General features: G+C 47.6%; 5 protein-coding genes across 5 annotated transcripts; 1 reads left to right on the top strand and 4 right to left on the bottom strand.

Annotated features, from left to right (window-relative positions):
* Positions 1–1,813: 1,813 nt before the first annotated feature.
* On the top strand, positions 1,814–2,723 carry N7458_005973 (short chain dehydrogenase; the record flags this gene model as incomplete). The annotated part of the gene is made up of 3 exons (XM_056909355.1): positions 1,814–2,352; positions 2,406–2,452; positions 2,503–2,723. Coding segments are annotated over 3 exons (807 nt in total), but the record flags the coding sequence as incomplete, so codon positions are not given.
* Positions 2,724–5,001: 2,278 nt separating this feature from the next.
* Positions 5,002–6,784, bottom strand: N7458_005972 (uncharacterized protein; the record flags this gene model as incomplete). The annotated part of the gene is made up of 2 exons (XM_056909354.1): positions 5,002–6,346; positions 6,480–6,784. Coding segments are annotated over 2 exons (1,650 nt in total), but the record flags the coding sequence as incomplete, so codon positions are not given.
* A 630-nt stretch (positions 6,785–7,414) lies between these two features.
* N7458_005971 (uncharacterized protein) lies at positions 7,415–8,665 on the bottom strand (the record flags this gene model as incomplete). The annotated part of the gene is made up of 2 exons (XM_056909353.1): positions 7,415–8,308; positions 8,360–8,665. The coding sequence occupies 2 exons, from the start codon at positions 8,663–8,665 to the stop codon at positions 7,415–7,417; spliced, it is 1,200 nt and encodes a 399-aa protein (XP_056765057.1).
* A 2,923-nt stretch (positions 8,666–11,588) lies between these two features.
* Positions 11,589–13,129, bottom strand: N7458_005970 (uncharacterized protein; the record flags this gene model as incomplete). The annotated part of the gene is made up of 3 exons (XM_056909352.1): positions 11,589–12,112; positions 12,274–12,440; positions 12,471–13,129. 3 exons carry the CDS (start codon positions 13,127–13,129, stop codon positions 11,589–11,591), a joined length of 1,350 nt encoding a protein of 449 aa, XP_056765056.1.
* A 3,506-nt stretch (positions 13,130–16,635) lies between these two features.
* N7458_005969 (uncharacterized protein) lies at positions 16,636–17,127 on the bottom strand (the record flags this gene model as incomplete). Its single annotated transcript, XM_056909351.1, has 2 exons — positions 16,636–16,672; positions 16,811–17,127. The coding sequence occupies 2 exons, from the start codon at positions 17,125–17,127 to the stop codon at positions 16,636–16,638; spliced, it is 354 nt and encodes a 117-aa protein (XP_056765055.1).
* Positions 17,128–21,484: the final 4,357 nt, after the last annotated feature.

Raw genomic sequence — 21,484 nt, 5'->3', positions numbered from 1 at the left:
GGAATTTAAACTCAGGGTTGGACTGCCATTCTGTGGAGATCTATCGTTCAACCGTTGTTAGTGTTATATCACTCTGTAAGTGCCCATTGAATAAAGCTAATGTAAGACTCAATGAAGTGTTTCAGAGGACGTACCGTGTGGCCCAGAGAAAGTAGCAGCCACGTGACAGCTGTAACTTTAAGGGATCTAGTCATTTTGGGATACAAATTATATATCAAAGAGGTATATTTCGTAATTGATATTCATGTGCCAACACAAGAATGAAAAATGAATAATCGAAAGCAGTGGAGGGGTCATACGATGCATTTAACAGGGTTGCCAGCTGAGATTACCTCGGCTCGTTGAGCCAAACTTTATCGACGGACTCAGGACTCATACTTGGGAGTTATACGAAGTTGGTGGCGGTGCGAGGCACAGTGATGAACTCGATCTCTAGTTCGAGAATACACAAAAGCGTTTGACCTGTTATAATGAGCAGGAGACTCAGCCTCCAAAATGGAGCCACTCAGGGCAGGACTAGCCCTTGAAACGGCCGCTGTTTGTGGCGTTTAATTCTGCATGGGCTTCTGTCAAATGGGGGGATTTCCATAAGGGCTAGTACTCATCGGTCCAATCGGATCGTACGGACAATGAGATTGAGCTTGTGGATTGAATTGAAGCTGAATATCGGTTGAATAGATCCCCAGGGGCATTATATGCGTGTTACGACGCAGTACTTCCGAGTTGACCCAGTTTACAATATGTTGAATCGTGGGATATCCGTACGCCGTAGTACTGAGGGAACCAATCGACATTTAGACCTCGCCATGATTGATTGCAGAACTATGAAGGAGATCGCTGTTGAGCTGTTGAGAGGGTCTCAAGCCTGAGGCTAGTATTGGCATGTTACGACACGGTATTCCGAATTGACCCAATTTACCATATAAAACATATAGGGAAGTAGGTGACCGCTGAATCGGCCTGACTCTACTGGTAAAATACCACCCCTGGGTTCGATACCATACAAAAACATAGGAAAGTCGGGAGGACGCTGAATAAGCAAGTCCTAGAGGGGAATGGTGGTAATATCACCACTCTCTCTTCTTGACAGCCTCTATCCCAGTAAACCGTTTTAAACGTCTATAGTATCGCCGGATGGTAGTCAACGCTCACCAGCGTTATGTTTCGTGTGTTAAGCTTTTCATTACGGAAGAGAGGCTAGCGGGTGCATGTACCCGCACAATCACTATCGCGCCCTCCGCCTAAAAATGCAAGGATCGGCAGATCTATACGCCAGATCCGATAGTGCTATCGCAGCCAAGGTTACCTCGGCAGCTAGGAATCTCACTCTTTTGATTCACATCGATATTTGTGACACCGACTGTAAATCAAAACCCCATTCCCGCGTGATGCGTATCCTTCACCTGCTATTGGAGTCAAAGTTACCTCGGCAGACTATCTGCTCGTTTTCTTTTGGCTCACATTGGCATTTAGCACATCCCTTCCCGCACGAGGGGTATTCCCGAGCTTCTCTTCGGTGTATAAATACCGTCAAGTATTCTCCAGTTAATTGCACTCACTGCTGACTGTGTCGTCGACATGAGGAAAAGAGTCAAGGTACATAAAAAATGTCTTCCCAACTTCGGAGGCCCACTAATCATAATCTCTATATATAGTGCACAGCGATACAAACAACCCGCAAGCTACACTCACAACATCTGCCGATCATAAGGGATTAAAGCATTCATTGTGGAATTTACTGCTACTGAACACGTCCACGTACCTGTTTGAGCGCAGACAAAGGTTGAACACACCTCCCTAACGGGCTCAAAAAATGGCCGATCGCAGCGTAGACAGGCCACAAGCTGGGCAAAAGACCGCTCTTGTGACAGGCGCCGGGATTGGAGGCATTGGTGGCTCACTCTCGGTCGAACTTCATAAAGCAGGCTATTTTGTTTTCTGCGCCGTTCGTCGACCATCTACCATCAGCGAACATCTGAAACCGGGTATGATAGCTATCGAACTGGATGTGACATCAACCGACTCTATAACAGCAGCGGTGAAGGAGATCTCGTCCATCACAGACGACAGGCTTGATATTCTGATTAATAACGCTGGCTGCGGAACCCATCGACCGGCTTTAGATCTGGATGTCAATGGCGCGGTGGTATCCATGTTCGATGTCAACGTGTTCGGGGTAATGAGGATGGTCCAGGCATGCTCCAACCTTTTAATCAACACCAAAGGATGTATTGTCAATATCGGTAGTATTGCTCCAATTGTACCTGTGGCATATTCTTCAGCGTACAATGCCAGCAAAGCTGCACTTCACGCCTACGGTGACTCTCTCCACATGGAGCTCAAACCTCTAGGGTGAGTTAAACCATTATTATCGTGCACTAGTTTAATACTGACATTTAATCCAGGGTGGATGTTGTGACTATTATTACCGGCGGTGTTAAAAGTAACATGGGTAAGGCAACAAATGCAAGACTCATTGTATAGCAACTAACTGAATAATAGTCCGCGAGAATAATCCATCTCTCCCCGAGAACTCGAGATATATACACGTGGAAAAGTTTTGGCTCCAGAGAGTAAATTTATCGCAGAATGGAGCCATGGAGAGGGACAAGTATGCTCGCAAAGTGGTGAACATGATTCACAAGAAGAAGAAGCCCATTTGGCTCTGGAGCGGAGGCTCTGCTTCACTGGCTTGGTTCCTGTATTACTTTGTCCCACGAAGTGTGAGATTTTCTCTGGTGGCTAGACGGTTTGGACTGAAGTTACTTAGGCGATAAGTGTATACTGAAACCAAACTTCCCTATCTACAAGGCGTTTTCACATCCCATGTGCAAGATAATTTCCAAACATTAGTTCTTTCACAGTGTACCACATGCTCACTCTCTAGATCATCGAAACTGGGGCATTTTTGTAAAGGGGTGTATAATGGACAAGGGTCAGTCAACTAGTGTAGTGGGGGAACTGCTTACGGGTCTGGAGTAGAGTGTTGATTGGCTGGGTTTAGTAGGTGTTAGTAGTTCTTTGGTTTAGTCTGATTAGTGATTTCTCACGAAGGACGATGATCGATATCATCGGATTTGGTTTTGTTCTGTGAACGAAGAAGGGAATGTTTTACAACGTCGGCTACCAAGAGAAGCGCTTCAGGAGGCTTCATTGAAGAGGAAGACAAGGAGACAGACACTCATTCATCTACACTCATTTTCTTCGAAGAAAGGAAGCAGTCCGCCGTCTCTTTTCCAGTCACTCTTTTCCATCAATAATTTTCGTTTTACCTTCGCATTGCCTACGTGTTTCGCATACTAGTATAGAGAGATAGGATTCTGTGCGATGAAGCGATCTTCTTAGCCAGGTCTTTGTCTTTTCTATCCCTAGTGCGAGAAAGACTGAACACTGCCCTCCCGTGGGTGTTTGGTTATCCCTATTCTTTCCTGGTGATTGCCATCCTGTATTGTGCCTCGACCTGTCTGTTCCGACCAGACTGCCGTGAGCATGTCCCCCTGTTTACTAGGTAAGAAAAGAGCAGATGTCAAGAGAAGAATCACAGGATCCGATCCAGAACAAGACTGATTCTTAGGGATTGCAAGGCATAACTCCTCAAGGCTGTTTAACATGTTGAAACACAATGGGCTCGAGGGGGCTTCACTACCAGATCGCCCTCAGCTGAGTCTTCCTGCAGATACGATCTGCATCTTCCTCCTGGGACATAAGCTGAATGCGCGTTGGACGCAATCTCCTGCAAGAGACCTGTACTCATGAAGTGTGGTAGTTCAATGTAACTTGGGACTGGAGAAGTCCTGTAACTCCCCGTTGGCCTTCCCCCGGCTCTTTGTGAGATAAGTCAGCGCCACAAATCCTGCTGTTTCGACGCCGGTTTAGTAGAAGTTTCTGTTTCTCGCATTTATAATGAGCCCTGCTCTGATTTTACTATCTGAGCGTCGAGCGATATAAATCTAACCATAATATATTCAAATACCTTATTCACGTGTATTTCTAATGTCTTGCCCTTCCAGGGCCCCAAGAGTTTCACTTATTTACTAAATCGTAAGGAGTTTGAAGAATGATGAGTCATGACCACGGTGAAGTAATCTCCAACCCCACTATCCAGATTAAGGTTGGCAGTTTGGATGAGTGCACGCACTGGAGAAGCCTAAAGGTATTGTCGACACTTGAGTGAACCGTTAACAAACCTGAGCCCATGCTGACTTTTACTCCATTGTGCCTGAGCCTCATAAAAGCGGCGGCAGCCCAAGTAGGAAGGCCCCACTCGCCAGACATTATCCTGTCTATATTAGTGCATACATGAGACCGCTGTGATTAAAGAACAACTTCCATCCTCTTTGGGATAATCGTAGACAAGAGAAATTATCAAGCCTCTTTTCTCGTTCGATTGTCAAATCGGTAATGTTACCAACATGTATTGGGGTCGAAGGGGTAAGCTTTCCCCGGTCAATGACTTCGACATTATGAATGTCGAGAGAGAGCAAGGACTGAGCATCACTCTATGAAGGACAACTCCACATGGACTGAGCATAATTCTAGCTCCCGCTAAAACGTATAGGCAGATTCTTCCTGGCCTCACTAAGGACCAGAACAAACTAATCACATGTTACTGTAACAAGTCGCTGCCCTGATTCTGCCTCAATGTGATTGGCTCAGGAGGTTGACTAAGCGTACTTTCCGTGGTCACTAAAAATAGGTATCGTGGTTTTTAATCCAACAGACAGAGTCGTATGACCGTAGTCTTAAAACTACTGTAGTTTAAATACTTTCATGGAGACAGTCAAATAGGTGAGCCTGATGATAAATTTAGGATCAATCAACTATAAGGAAAATGACGAAAATACAATTTGTGCTTCACCCGTGGAAATATTAGGTCATGCGGCAAGGCAGGGTAGTAGATGGAGCATGAGTGTGAAAAGTGGGTAGTAGACGCGCCTCGACCACACACACAGATACCTAGAACCCTAGTCAAAAGAAATCATTCGCCCGAATCGTCCTTGCTTAGGACTCATCAGAAAGATATGGCTCAGAAGATTCATCCTCGGTTGTGTTCTCGTCGCCTGAGGAGTGGATAGTAGCTCCCTTTTTCCAACGATCCAATTGGCTTCGTTGTTTCGTGGACACAACAAAACGCTCATCAAAGACCGATCGCACCGCAGCTCTCGTGCCCTGTTTGAAGGTTGCTGGATGTGAGACAACGAATAACACAGCGTTGTAAACCTTGGCAGGATCTTTCTTTTCATCACTGAATTCGCTGCGTATTATCAGGAATAAAAGTCGAAATGCGGCGTCTCGTGCTCGAGATTTATCGCCCCTTACAGCTCGATAACGCTTATATTCGAGTGCATAATCAGTTTTGCAGGCCCTCAAATCGGCAAAAATATCATCAATGGACTGCCCGGCAAGTACGTCGACCCCGAGAAAGTCATATGTTTCACAGAGAGTGTGATACTGAGGAATATCACCTCGCAAAGAGCGGAAACATTGTCGATAGCCTGATTCCAGGCCCTTGAGAGCAATATCAAATAAGGCAATATTGCCATGGACGAATTTCGTATTTTGCGGCTGGACAAGTCGTTGAAACCTGACAAATGATGATAAGTATGGTATCACTGAGATGTCAACATTGTAGAAAGTATCCCCAATTTTGAGTGTTGTTTTCCGAGAATTTGATTCAATCGCTTGAGTCGGTACAGTTTCAGCACCGAGTTTGAAATAAAGATCATCTGGTAACATCCTGCTCCCTTCTCTCGTCCAGACCGCAAGGCTATCACTTCGACCGTCATATTTAAGGACGGCATTCCCCTCATTTTCTCTCACCACTCTAATGATTTCCTTGACCAATGCAACCAATCCCCAAAGGTCATTAGCATGATTTTCTTCCCACTCAGCAATCTCATAAGTGACGTCTTTGACTTCTGGCGGTCCAAACATGCCCCCATTGTGGTAGGCACGGACAAGATTGGGTGTTTGCGATACCCATAGCTGAGGAAGAACTTCTTGGATGTTGATAGGCTTATGGGAGACACGTGTTTTGATCTCAAGAGTTGATTTGATTGATACTGGTTTGCCTTCTTCCTGAATCACTAATTTGGATTCGGTGGGAACGCGAGAGTGATTTTCGGTTCGCGAAAGAGACAGATTTTCCATCATGTTCAGGAAACTCTCATTTTTCGAATCCACACTGTGAGATTGAGGTTTTGAAACGTCATCAACATATGCGTCGGTTTCATAGCGTACTATGAATTTCAAACCACCAAAGTTGTAGGAGATAATCCGATGATGTCCAGTGCTACCGGATACTTGGATTGTAGTGAAAGCTTTCTCAAACTCGTGACCGTAACCTCTGAAATCATGTGGCCCAATGAATGTATGTGTTTCCGTTTCTGCCCGACAAAAAATTGCTGTATTGCCTGTGATCTCAATGTCAATGGTAAAAGGCTCCCGTCCATTTTTTAGTGAGATTTGGATTGATGAACGACAGAAGCTTGCGGACGTTGTTTCGATCAGTTATCAAATCAACTTGGTGTATGTTGTATGAAGGATTTTCAATATACAACGAGCGAAAAAGTGGCTCAAGCGGACTTTCAGGATGGCGAAACGCGTTTTGAGCAATGTAAATGAGCCCAGAGTCTTTGGGCACTTTCTTGCGGGTTTTGGGTGGAGACCAAAGAGGCGGGCAACCGGGTACAGCAATAGTGGGGCTAGGCGATTCGATCCAATTATAAGAAGACAGATGCTCCACCTTCGTGATGGATGGCCCGATCTTCTCAACATTGGTTGACTCTGGGCGAGGTATATTTGTGATCCAAATACTCCGTACAACCCATCGTTGCCTTTGCTTCCTCGGTGGTAATATGATAGGAAGAAGAATGAGATTCTGATTGAGTCACTCAACGCATTTATATCAGCCAAAGTTTTGTGTTTTTACCCCGCCCGGGTTTGGACAACACATACTTGCATAATCTCCGTTTGTCTAGTTTGCACAGAGCCATTGAATATCTAGCTATTTAATCCACGAGCTTATCTATAGGGGAGGCTCCTCTTCGTCGGGTCGATGATTGGCTTCCAAGGGGATGACTAAACATAGTGCCTCCAATTGCAGCAGTGGAACTAAAAGAGTGATGTGGGAACTCTACCGCGGTGATCTTTCCCGGGCCAAACACATCAAGGTTTGGTCTTTTCTGCGTCCTGAACTTGTGTGCGCTGAAGGCCCTGCTGATCTAGATCACACTTGAATAGGCTCCTGCTATCCCACGCAACACCAGTTCAGAGCACCGAACAGCTGCAATGCGCCAAGCTTTGCTAAACTTTGGGTTGCTACATGACCATTCATATGGACACAAGAGCTGTCAATTATGGCAGAATACAGCGAATATAGAGAATACTAGATCAATATTAAAAGTAGGACACTTCACACCACGAAGATGGAAACTAGGCCGTCTTCCTCTGGGATTGGAAGACCCTTTGCTACAAGAATTCGCGTTCGTTTTGCCCTCTTCTTAGAGGACATGCTTTTCCAGTTCTTGTATAGAGCCACATCCACAAGCGAGACTTTAGTCGGGAGGAATTTATCCGGCAAATCCTCATTGGCAGCAGGCTCGTCAATAACAGCAGGAGGCTCATCGGCAGCAACGGGCTCATCAGTAGCAACAGGCTCATCAGTAGCAGCAGGCTCATCAGTAGGAGCAGGCTCATCAGTAGCAACAGGCTCGTCAATAACAGCAGGAGGCTCATCGGCAGCAACAGGCTCATCAGTAGCAACAGGCTCGTCAATAACAGCAGGAGGCTCATCGGCAGCAACGGGCTCATCAGTAGCAACAGGCTCATCAGTAGCAGCAGGCTCATCAGTAGCAGCAGGCTCATCAGTAGGAGCAGGCTCATCAGTAGCAACGGGCTCATCGGCAGCAACAGGCTCATCAGTAGCAACAGGCTCGTCAATAACAGCAGGAGGCTCATCGGCAGCAACAGGCTCATCAGTAGCAACAGGCTCGTCAATAACAGCAGGAGGCTCATCGGCAGCAACGGGCTCATCAGTAGCAACAGGCTCATCAGTAGCAGCAGGCTCATCAGTAGCAACGGGCTCATCGGCAGCAACAGGCTCATCAGTAGCAACAGGCTCGTCAATAACAGCAGGAGGCTCATCGGCAGCAACAGGCTCATCAGTAGCAACAGGCTCGTCAATAACAGCAGGAGGCTCATCGGCAGCAACAGGCTCATCGGCAGCAACCGGCTCATCAGTAGCAACAGCCTCATCGGCAACAGCCTCCACAGAAGCGGAATTTCGGTCGGGCGACTCTTCTGCGCACTGTCGCCCATTAGCTATTTCGTTCAGAGGTTCGTATATCAATGTACTTACCTGTCCGTTCTCATGGCTGTGTATCTGCTCGCAGTGCTTCTTCCCGTCCTGTGAGGTGATTTCCTGGGAACGAAGGAGTATCTCGAGCATCATTTTTGTCACAGTATTATCGAAAAAATGATCCTGACGGAGCGCATTATAAAGTTCGTCCAGATCGAAGTCTGACTTGTTAGACCCCAATGACTGCCGAAGGTTTCTTTCGATATACTTTGGAAGCCAGGATTCGTCGTCGGGAAGTTTTGAAAAGACCTCCCTTGTAATCCGCAGTATATCAGGCATAGACATTTCTTCACCAAGCCGTTCCATGTAATTCCTGGCAAAGGCTTCAAGAGTAGGAAGCTCGTATGTCCTGGATGCCTGGTAAACCAGGACTCTTCTCTTATACTCCCTTGCCACATTGGATGTGCCGTCCTCGACCGGCGATTTTATCGTCTCGTAAAATCCTGAATATAGGTAATGCACAAAAGTATGGCCAACATCCTCGTGAATGTCAGTCAGGGTAATGTATGAATACAAAAATGACTGCTGCTCAAATTGTGGGCACTTCCGAAGACAATATCCCGGAATGCAATATTTCTTACTCCCGATTGTGGCGGTTTATTTTCTTGGGTGGCGATAGATAGTGGGTGATTTTGAGCTTATGTCAAGATCGGCCAGAAAGGTGAAAATCTTGGTAGAATGGTTGAGACGAGGTGCAATTGTGTCCTCTATACGGAGGTAGCACTCCGACAGATGTAAGGAGCGGGTAGATATATGCGAGAGAATGATGGATTGGCTTGGAAAGACCAGAAGGCTGCACGAGGATGTCATGTCACATGCTACCCATGCTACTATGAGAGATATTTTTTAATAGGTTATCAGAAGCCTGTGCGGTGGCAAAGTAAGGAGGCGTGACCTCGGCAATTTTGTCGAACGTCCACAAGTGCAAGAGAGTGTTGATTCTGAGGCGCGATAGCGAGCAGAAAGAGGAATTCCATGAGGCTCCAGTCACGTGGTAAATTCTCCAGGATCCAGGCTCTTTCCGCATGAGTTGCAGAGACCTGAATTCTCGTTGCATCGTGTAATTTTTGGAGTTAGATACTGTACCGTACAAGGTGCATTTTGCGTTGCCCCTCAATTTAATCTGGCCCGCTCAATGAATGATCGGCGCTAAGGTCTTGGCGGTGTACGGAGGTTAATAGCCATCACGAGTGCAAAAATGACCAATGGTGGTTTTTGTCCGGCAGAATTCCCGTTTTGCCCACTTAGCTGTGGTGTGGATAGTTATGCTGGTACCAGTCTAGCCTTATTACAACTAGCGTAATACCAGGGAGCGTCAATTATGCCTAATTAGGCTTTAGTTTATCCAGCACCTACAGACAGACTTAACGTCCTGTTGATCTGCCAACTCGTCTTCCTGCCCTTCTCTACCCAAGAAGCACTAAAACAAGCTGAGTTCTTCCAAATAACGTGTTTTCGCTAAAAAGCAACTCTCTTCTCTTCCTGACTAGTCAAGACATGCAAATTGAAGTTGATTGAGTCTCAAAATCGAAAAAAATAACATGAAATGACACATCCTCTCCAGTCCTTCCACTCCCTCATCTATGTTATATGCTAATTACCCGCTGTTTGCCCTCCAGGTCTCCGAAACAGGTCCTGACGCAGTCATTCTCTCCATATCCGACTCTCGCAGCTGGTATCTCCGCCGGGTACGTGGTGGAGAGATCCCTGGCGGCACACGAGCTCGCTTTCGCCGCTGCGGCAGCGCCGCTGGCTGCGCCGGCGGCGGAGTAAACTCCACAGCTCTCCGCGGTGATAATGACCTGATAATTGCTCCTAGCGATGGGAGAGATGATGAGATAGATACCTCTGAGGGCGGAGGAGATGGCGCTGGAGCTCCTGCTGCCACAGGAGCTTCAGCTTCAAGCTTTATCGTCACTGGTTCAAGTCTTTTTCTCTTGATAATCAGGAAGACCTCATAACTATCCTTGATTTTGGTAAATTTCGTACAGAAGTCTGTGAGGAGCTGTTTATGATCTTCCCGTATGCCTAGGAACCATGGCTCCTTTTTATTCTTAACTGCAGTTGCAAATCGAAATGTATCTCCTTGCTCACGCATGTAATCCTCAGGATCGAGCTCCACTAGGAGCTCATTTTCGATGAAGTCGACGAAGCTATTAATAGTACCCGGTGTAAGGATTGGGGTAACTGTAGCTACTCATAACGAGGAAAATTAGTATATCTCTCTCTTGGCCGCGGGATCTCTCTATACTTAGCTTTTCAAGCCTATCTGGCTTTCCCGACCCCAAGTACTAATATAGATAGCAGTGGACGATTAATGAGACCGTTGCTGGTGCTGTAGGAACTTGAGGCCGCCCTCGACTGAGGCGGCTACCTCTAGAGCTTCTCCTACCAATAAATTGGCGCTGAATCGACTGCTGCTGGATCTGGCGCTGCCGTATCTTATTTGTCGTCCCTGATAAGGCCTGGAAGCGTGGTTCTGGGGTAATGAGGCTTCTCTGGTATAGCGTCGCCCTGGCCGAAGAGGATAAATTCTGTATAGAAGAGCTCGTACTATACGTAGGGGAGGTGATCTGGGCAGTAGAGATAGGACCATAAGCAAAAACATCTTCCCCGGTACGATGGGCCAGGGTATTCCGGTAGTTAGCCATAGAAACACAAGTGGGAGGGTTTCTGAGGAAGAATATCAGGTACAAAAATAATTTAAATATAAGAAGGAGCCGAGTTATCTTGAAACTGAATGAATTTCCTCTTGTAAAATTAGTACTTAGCGAAGATTTTATGACGAACTAAGGCGCAGATATCTTACCACAAGGGATCCAAAGACAGGCTTACTCAGCTTCCACGCCTTCATTAGATTTTAATGGCAATCCGGATAGCTCCGGAAGTATAGTATGTAACACGCTATGGCAGACCCCGGAGGATCATCCAACGGACCTCACAATCTTCAATTCACCCACATTCAAATAGGCATGTTTAATACTACTCACTTTAGTACTAGTCAGGACGGAAGTTCCCCTGTTTAACACTTTATGTGGCACTATGATAACCTGGTCTTTTGGCGTTGAGACATGTATACGTAAGAAAGTTTATATACCGAACTACCTCCGTCGATCCCCTACCTCGTGGATACTAATTGGCTATCGTAAAATCCCAAGAGCGCGGTAGCACACGCTGATCAGCCTGAATTTAGATCTTGGGCCGAGATCCTACAGAGAGGTGCTGAAAACTAGCCTTCCTGTGCCTCTCCAGGCTCCCAATCCCATGCACCGAGGGGTTTCGTAGTAAGACAGAGCACTGGATGTTTATCTAATTGGTCATGAAGAAGAGCACGGCGGCGGAGTTCGAGATATTCGACCCGGTAAGGTTGGCTAACTTCCTCTGGAACACGAGACGGAGAATTATCAGGATTGAAGCCATTTCCAGGCCCATAAAGCTCGGCTCCAATCTCCTGAAGCTGCTGGTGGCACCAAGCAAGGACATCAGGGGGTAAATATTCATCTTTATCCCAGTCCCGGACGTCCTCCTGGAGCTCGCGAAGCAGCATCTGATCAACTGCGCGCTGGTAATCCGGCTTAGACGCATTAAAATAATTCATAAAAGGCTTCCCAGTAACGGCGTTCGGCCGTGACTTTTGCTTGCGGATATTATGAATATTCCAGGTCTTAGCGTACTCACCAATAACCCGGCGGAGCGTAGGCATATAAACCGCAAGAAGGGCGACCTGCTCAGGGATAGAGCCGGAGAAGAGACCTATAGAGGATTAGTACCAGCAGCGGATAGTGGGCAGGATGACTTACCTTGTTCCCGGAGCTCCCGGAAATATTGGTAATAGAGAAAAGTACACGACTTAGATAACTGCGCCCACTAAGCCTCTATTCTCTGGTTATCTGTGCTTCGCCCTAGCCAGAAACAGTCTCCATGGGTAGCCTCTGGATCGAACACCTGCCGCAGCGCCCATTGTGCATCCCCAATAAGGGAGGTCTCCGAGCCGAGGTCAGACCGAATAATCTCCGGTTGGTAGGAGAGCTCGGCGAGGGTGTCAAGAAACTGAGAGAGAACGCTCACTACGGTACGAGTACTAATTCCCACGTATATCTAGAGAATATACCGAGAGTACCCATCAATAGCAGCATAAACCTCAACCCCGAACTGCGCTAGCTTCATATAACCATCCACATGCCACACGAAATTCGGCCCAGGGCACCAATACTCGCCGCGGGAGCGCTGGAGATCGTATGATCGGCGGAGGAGTGAGTCAGGGCGAAGAGAGCGGTAGACTTCGAATACTCGGTGCTGTGGGAAAAGAAAACCATGCCGGCGAAGGTGGTGATAGAGAATCCGACGCCTATAGCCTTCGACATCGCCAATTCCAAGCTCCTCAGTCAAGAGAACCTCGATTTCGAGCCGTTGCTGCTGCCGCTGAAGCGGGCAGTTTGTACGAAGCTGAATTCCAAGCCGTTTTCGTAACCTTTCAAGCGTAGGTTCAGAGACCCGGAATCCCTCTTTCTGTAGCACTTCGAGTGTTTCTTTAGCCGATAAACCTGCCTCGGTAATTAGTGTGAGAAGGCGAGCGTGCAAAGCTTCATTTTGGCTAGGTAGCTGGCGCCGTAGGCCCCAGGAAGAAAGGCGAGTTTTGAGCGTGCGGAGTGAGATATTGACGCCGTGGCTTTGTATGATGGTCTGGATATTGGCAATACGTGCATTCTGAGAATATAAGAGAGTAATCTCCTCCCTGTAAGGCTCCAGGTCAATTTGAGGGCGTGGCATGGGAAAATAGAAGTTATTCATGTGAGCACAGAACAGTAGGAATTGCACTATGTTAAAATCAAAAGAAAGGATTGTCTGCTTCTGAAAAATACATAGTCATACGGTCTTGTATACTGTACACTACACTACAGTAGCGTACTGAATCGGAGATTCAGTAATGTAATTTATAGGCAAGTGAAACTATAAAATACTATATCCAATGCTACATCTTTATTCCTCTATATCTCAACCACCAGCGCTTTATTTTTGTTAAATTTTGAATTAACACTTTTCTAAGCAAAAAGAATAATATGCCTAGATTTTGAGCTAGTGAGAGCATTATTTCGACGCGTTACCATAAAATACCGTATCATTTTGACCTTGAGACACGGATATATATATCGCCATGAGTTTTCTAAAAGTAAACTCTCAATGCACCAGTAGGTCAGAAACGCTATCGAGGTTATACAAGCCTCATATTTTATCCGAAAGACCCACGGCTTTTGAGATATGAAGTTGTTATTTATCACATTTAGTATGGAGTTTTGGGGTGTTTTATTCGCCTGTGGATTATGTCACAGTATTCCGACCTGGAACGGTAAGCCTGTTCCACTCCATGCTGGCTAACCTAATTAGGGTAAGGCGAACAGGATAAACACTGCGGGCGGAAAAGGAGGCGGTATACAGATTGCCCAATCATATTGGATTCTGGGGTTTTTGCACTCGTGATGGTTATTAACCTCCGTACTCCGCCTTGAACAGTTTCCAACGGACCAATCAATCCCCTTTATGACAGTCCCGTCTTGTCTCCATGCGCAGTTTGCACACCGTTCATCGCCATCCACTCATTGTCTCCGCTCTAATAATGGTTCGACTCATTTCCTACCTAACTGGCCCTGCACTTAGCATCCCCACTTGTGACAGGGGCTTGCTGTCTATTCGACTGGTTTGATACCTCATCTAAGGCGAGGGTGCTCCATGTTTCCTGGATTTTTACTCCAATGCTGGCTTAAGGCCAAAGAAGCCGACGCGACTTCCATTCGATGAGAATGTGACAGCAAGAGATGCGAGTGATTAAATGCGAGCTTGGTGTTCTTGCTGACAAGAATAGCCCAGCGCCCAGCCGATTAAAGCAAAAAGCCAGGACAACCAATCGGACTGACCTCAGTAACCGGATGATGTGCCGGGATCTACCCGTCAAGCGCGTGCGCGAAACGTGCGCCATGCACTCAGAAACAGTGTGCATACTCCTTGAACGAGAAACCACCTTCTTGGCAATAGTTTACAAATTGCGGAAATTTTTCATATGGAGCTTCGTCCGTGGAGGGGCACAGCCTTGTCGAGTGTACTTCCTGTCTTTAGAATCGAGAGACCGTTGGCTATTGAGGTGCTCGAAACCAAAAGCGCACTATCCAATGATATTAATTTGTGGAACTGACGACCAATGAAGTCGTGGCTCTGATCCCACCCTGCCAATCACTTCCGGTCAAGTCCCCCCAGGTGACCGCGCTAACCCGAGCACAGTCAAATATATCCAAAGGAGTAATTCAAACGAGACGTCCCGGGGCCAGGATGCCCAGGATGTCCTTGATCACGGAACAGGGTAGGATGTAGACAGGGATTCCTTTAGCTAGTGTAAGGATTTGCCTCAAGCTTGCTTTGCCCTGGTAATTTTGCTTCAAGTATTTGATTTTGCATGGGCAATGTCGATCAAGGCGCACCGATAGCTATGGAAAAGCGCACAACATAGAGCCCCATTGGTTACGAATAAGATATGGTAGGCGGACGATGTTCTCATCTAGTCACGTGCCTCAAATCCGGTGTGCAAGCAGTCGCAAATGGCGAAGAAAAAGCGCGCTCGAGGAACTAGGGCAAGCTTAGCCATCGGTCACGGGGTGACAAAGTACCTTATTTATACTAGTTCTTCCGTGTTGTTCGTAGATTTGTGCTTGTTGGAGCATGGTATGGACTACTCCTTCATCCGTCAAGGTTGTGGCTGCTATGTATAGCATATATATTGCAGGCAACCAAGGGTCATGTACTTGCTTGAGAGATTTCTCCTTTCTGGAACGGAAATCGACTTTAAGATGAGAAAGTGCCTGTACTGTATAACCAACTTCTCGGACATCTCCGGTGTTGTGACGAGGGAAGTAAAGGGTTGTTGATCACAACATCCTGACTAACCTTAGAGAAAGGCTCGGTGTGTTCAGCCAATATTGTGTTGCTTGTAGGCGCCGTTGGTGACTCCGTTGGTGACGCTTTAGCTTTCTGGACCTATTCAACATGCGCACTCCACCCGGTTGGCCTCCTCGCGAGAGACTGATACGGGTAACGGAGCCGGTCTCGAGGACATAAGCTCTCAGATTTGCTGTGATCGGAATAGCACCATCGGGTCGCCATGTAAAGCCGAGCGGGATGTACAAATTGGGACGCAGCGGATGAAATGGCACTATCCGAGGGCCATATCCCTGCCTAGCTTCCTGTGCGTGGCCCCTTAGGAGCAAACTAGGCCCGCAGATCAATACCCAAGGGGAGGTACGAGACGTAGGTCACAGGAAAGATGTATGATCGGGTGAACCACCTATTCATATCTGCGCTTGATGCGGCCAATGTGATCAGTGGCTCGAAACGACTAGGCCAGAGAGCGCCAAAGTACGGTGGCAATCCGCCCTGACAAAACGTGTCTTACCCTTCCTTTCATATGAGACCAGGCCAACATGCTAGGCCTAACCGAGTGTACTTAGCTTGTCAGAAGAGCGTCACAGCCTATTTGATTTGCTGGCGCCGTATTGTCGAATATCGTTTCGATCACAAAAGCTGATTCCCATAAACGTGATTATCTACCTGCAGTAAGAGATGAGCACACACGTTGCGGTTAGGGCACATTGGCATCGATCACAATTCTACACGATCGCCAAGCCAGGATCAATCTAGCATGTCGTGGCTTTTAGCCGATCAACGTTCCCAGTCACCTGCTAGATGGCAAAATGATCCCGCCTCCTGAAAGAGCATGGTTTTCAGAAGCGAGATGAACCTAATTGCCATTCCGGCACAGTGTGAAAAGCCTCTAGTACGACGCCATGGTGGAGACCACCAGTCCATAACACCAATAGAGACCAAGTCTGAAGTTTTTTTCAGCCAATGGCATGGCGATTACTTCTTTTAGATGATGGCACGAAGCTACGACTACTTGAACCTCTCGCCGCGGGGGGAGGGGGGGCAAAGGTCACACCATTACTGGCGCCACGGACAGCCAGCATTCTCTAGTATTACGGAGTCTTAGATATCCGGGATGGTTAAATATGCATTTCGTTTGGCTGAAATCATTCGATTATCTAGACAAAATCAAGTGACGTTCACGGTGCCTGGCGCCTGCGGCCACCCGTTCCGCGTCCTGCATTAGCCTCTTCCTTGTTACCACACAAAATATCTAGCTTTGCTTGGAGCGCCGCAACCTGTTCTTCCAGAGAATCTATTTTCTGGTAGTGTTCCAAAATGGCCTCCATCCGCTGTTGCATGTCATCGTTCTAGACGTCCTGCTGCTTGATCTGCTTGTCCATCGCCCTGGACACCTGTAGTCAGAACAACCTGCAAGTCATCTATCTCGAAAGTAGTTTAGGGAAATGACCCACTGCACTTGGCTGTCTATTCTACTTGACCGTGAGTGAAAGTCAAAGTGAGACCTGGATCGAAACTACTTACTCTCTCATGAATGTACCTGCCAGGGCCATGGACACTTTGGGGGACTGTTGCTCCAGGTCGTCTAAGTCGGGCAAAGCCAAGCTTGGAGACCCCGTGGCCGGGTCCTCGCTTTCACTACGCTGACAATCAACCTCGTTCCTTGTCTCATTATTGGCTTGATAGTGCTGCGGTTGGTCATCGTTTTCAAACGGACAATCATCATCGGGAAGACTGTAAATGGAAGAAGACTGCCGCGGTTGTGGCCTGAACTTCTTACGCCAAGCAGCCGTGAAGGCGGCTGGGGCTATGCTAGGCTCATAATCAGGCGGTAGCGCCATGGAAGTGAAAGTACACAGTGGTGTTCGTTCTGGAATACTCGCCCAGCAGGGTAAATGTCCAATATATACCCAGGCATAGTGGCAATGATATGTCCTGTACCTCAAGAGGTCCGAACCCTCCAGGAGATATCATCCCAATCTGTCCAGACCGGGACCCTAGGGCGCCGGGTGGATGAATGACTCGGGGTCACATTTAGATTACGAAGCAGGCTACTATACCTCGATGATACTCCTCAAGATGAGCAGGAATATGGATCATTCTTTGACATCTGGTCTCGGTCAGACAGGATTGTCTTCGTGATGGTAGCTCTGCCTATATCAGATAGACATTCAAGTTCGTTCAAAATGACCCATTCCATGAGACGAGACACAATTTTCGGTTGGTACTTTGAAAGAACTCTTGAACACATACCCCTGAGCGTTGTAGGAGTGTTGGTGGCTTGTCGACCGGAACTTTCGAATTAAACAGTCAAATGATCGGCACCATGGAAGTAATCAAGTAGAATGGAATCGCGTAATTGACCATGTGTAATTATGACAAAGATAAACAGCATCCCTTTTATGCCGATATTGACTATCCTGACGGCTCTATCTGCTCGCGAGGGGTTCAAGCTGTTCAAAACCAACATAAATCCCTGCATCTCCCTGTTTTCCTGCCCTTCCCTATCATGGTCTTGTTTGTTCCACCGTGAATCTCAGGTTACTAGTATCTTCCCACCCCAGACTGCTTGTTACTCCTCTCATTCTTGTGATGTCTAAAGCCAATTACATCCCGTGGTCACCATCAGAAGAGCAAGATCTTCGAGACTGGCTATCTCAACACTAGCACCTCTCGTGGAAGAAGAAATCAAAAGAGTATCTTCGCGAGACTGGTATTAAACGCGGGCCCGAGTCGCTACGTGGGAAATATAATCAGCTCTTAAAAGGTATCTACCGGCGGCGTTCGATCTCTGCCAGACGGGCAAGACTCCGCTACAGGAATGCTCAGTCTGGAGGATGCCAACGACCAATGTATACGTCTCGTATTCCCAGCTCACCACTCGCTCGAAACCTGCGAGCTCCCGATCTTTGGGCTCGTCAACCGGTCCAGGAGTTTCATCCTGAAGAGTCACTCACTGGAGAACAACGGCGATCGTGTGAGCACTGGCCTAAGGAAGCAAGATAGAATGGATCCGAACTGATTTGATTTACACCAGATGACGCGATACTAGGGATGTTTTCCCTCTAACGCGGACGACGACATCCAGTGCCAGATAAGCTTTGGAGGATATTTGACCAGGTCCTTGGGAAGTGGTGACAGATATCATAACTGTTCTCTATACCAAAGTGTCACGGCGAATGTGATTTTCGGGTTTGAGGGGAGACATTCTCATTTGTCCTACAACATCTGTTTCTTACCGCCTGCTGTATTCTTCAAGTGATAGTGGGTTTTATACCATACAACGCCTCGATGGAGCCTAGTAGTGAGAGTCCTTTCTGATAGCTATTTTCTAGCGGTACGACTGGTCTAGGTAGTGTCCACCAAGTGAGGAAGCTTCCTCAGTGTGCAGGACGCTAATAGAACGAAATCAACCGTATCTTACACATGGTCACCCGTTCGACAGTTTCCTACCGCTATGATTCGAGTTGGGAATACTGTAAACACCCAACGGTAAGACAGGAAGGTCGGGAACAGCAACGCCCTGTCACGAAGATCGCCACGAATGAAAGGAACCAATTCACGTTGGAGCGGTGATCTATACCGGTTCCGCCACGAGTGGCACCTGCATACGCCCAGGCTAGACTTTTAGGCTGGTCTGTGTTGCCCGCGATTTAATACTCCGCAGCCAATGGGACTCGATTAAATACCAACAAACTAAGATCGCATGACCTCTTGCGTACCTTTCGGACTCTTCGATAAACGTCAATCTGTACCACTGATATGATCTAATGCGCACCGAATGAAACCCCGCCTCTGTGGCGTTCCCCGAACTGAGCCAATCCATCCCCGGCTTAAGGTTGCCGCCGTTGGTTCTGAGCTCACAGGCACACCAATGACCGTCCTGGTTGGTAGATGGTAGACTCTAGACCCAGGATGTTTCTCTCAGGCGTAGAATATTGGATTTTGCTGTAATAGACACCATGTAAAGCGCTTGGTGAGATATTATAGCAATATTGGGCTCTCTCTGCAGATAGCGCTCTGTACGGATAAAATGAACTGGTGTAGCGGCATACGCTACTGATAGACCAGCGATTAGGTGTGGACCGATCGAGGATCGTCCGATGCTGCGCTAATTGAATCGAGCAAGCCGATAGTGGGCAATGGTACAGTCAAATCGCTCCTGTGCTGGAGCCGCCAGGATGGTGGATCCCAATAATCAAAACGCTACTAGAGTGACGAGAGAACGGAGCTTCAATTATAAACATAGACAACGTGAGAGATGAACTACGAGATCGGAATGGTGTTACATGCATAATTAACGGAGGTGCGGCTAGGACAATCTGTACACAGGCATACCTCGGTGCGTTCACGTCTGGAACAACCTAAGCTGCTCCGTCTTTCTTTCTAATTCACGAAATGGTGCGATTGGTGCTTACCACCCTTCCTGGGGATTTGATATCGCCTGGGTACCGTGATCACTCACATTGCAAACCACCAGGCAGATTGAGAAGATTGTAACATAAACTTGAAGGTGGATCCGGGGAGGAGTGGTGGAGAGAGCGCTAGAGAGAGGTATCTGACGTGATCGGCTGTAGGCCCCAGGCGCCAGACACTCCTTTGTTATCTCATCCAGGATAGGAAAAGGAATTGCAGACCGCAGGGGAAAAGTCCTTGACATACACGGATGGGCTAACCCGACCCGCTCACCCAGCACCAACACAGTTCATTTTCGGCTTACTGGTAAGACGAACGGATGTCACCCGCAGCCCTATTCCCATGTGTGAGCAATTTCCCTTGCAAGTTTTATCGGCCATGGAACAATACAGTAGCAGTCCGTGCAGGTCAACGTAGATTTAAAGTTGGATAGCTACACGACTCAGCGTGCGTGCATAGGTGCATAGAGAGCGCATCAAGCGGACGAACCCACGTTGGAGGATCCAGGTTGAGGAGAATGCAGAGTAGGTGATATTAGGCTTAGTTGTTTATTTGAAGAATGATGTTAGCGATGGTCGCTGAGGGACTTCCCCTTGACCTGGAGAGTGCTGAATTCTAGTTACACAACCCGCCGGTCTTAATACCGTAACATACGAGCCCCTTGGCTGTTGAGGAGTTTCCAAACTGCTGAAATGCGGCAACAGAAATGGGCCAGCTCCGTATACAAAGTAGATGCTTACTTCTACTTGTTCGTATAATCGCAGGGGAATATTTGATAGAACATACTGCAGGCAGATGTCTTAACGAACGCAAGTTGCCATTAAGGACTTAGGATGACATACATGGCGGATTGGCCCAATGATCCAGCTCCACTACAACAGATTAGATATTTGGAACGCCTTCCAGGTCGAGTGCAGGGAACATAGTGCCTGGCATCTCTGCAAGGGCCTCCGAGTCATTATTCACATCGAACCCTTCTATGTTAAGCCAGTCGCCCGTCACATCTATTCCCGGCAGCTGACTGAAATTCTGCGCATTTCCGTTTTCGTCCATCTGACTTTCGTTTTCGTCCATTCTAGCTTTGAGATGGGTCATGAAAGGTTGGGAAGCAGTATGGATGCCTTGCAGGATCTGTTGTAGTTCACTTCGCGAGAGCAGGTTACGGGCATTCGAGTTGGCCAACTCAAGAAGTTTCTCCAGCCTAGTATTTTCTCCATTCAAGCGCTGTACCTCGTCTGACTTCTTCTGTATCTCCACACGGTACTGGTGAATCTTGTTCATGGTCTCGGTTCGTTCTTTGGCGAACCGCTATGCATTAGCTGAGGCTTCGCGCCGCAGCTCATTATACCGAGCCGTCAGCTTTTGGTTGACCGCATCAGCATTCTCCATATCCTTTCTGCATTCCGCGTGGACGGTCTCAAAGTCTTCATCTGTGTCGCCTTGATTCACTGGTCTAGAGGTGTGGGAAGTTCGTTCCTATCAAAAAGTATGCGAGTGAGAATGTACGCCCCTTAACGCGACACTGACGAGCGGATCGGTACTTGTCTGACATTCATTGGCCGTCGCGACGTTGGTTCAAGACCACCACCATAGCTTCCAGGTAAAGCTCCTATGGGCTGCGCAAGAGATCTTCCTGCCCCTGCTGCTGACCGGCGAACCGCCCGTTGGGGCGGCACCATTGGGTTCCTCGAAGTGGTCGCGGCTTTTGGCATGGTGAAGAAGAGTTGACGAAAGGCAAAAGGCTGACTGAATCTTATGAAAAAAAAACCCTTGCTAGGCTTG

This window comes from Penicillium daleae, assembly GCF_028827525.1.
Source record: "Penicillium daleae strain IBT 16125 chromosome Unknown utg000006l_segment0_segment0, whole genome shotgun sequence".
NCBI lineage: Eukaryota > Fungi > Ascomycota > Eurotiomycetes > Eurotiales > Aspergillaceae > Penicillium > Penicillium daleae.
Note: the sequence above shows the minus strand (reverse complement) of the source record. Positions and strands in the feature narration are given on the sequence as shown.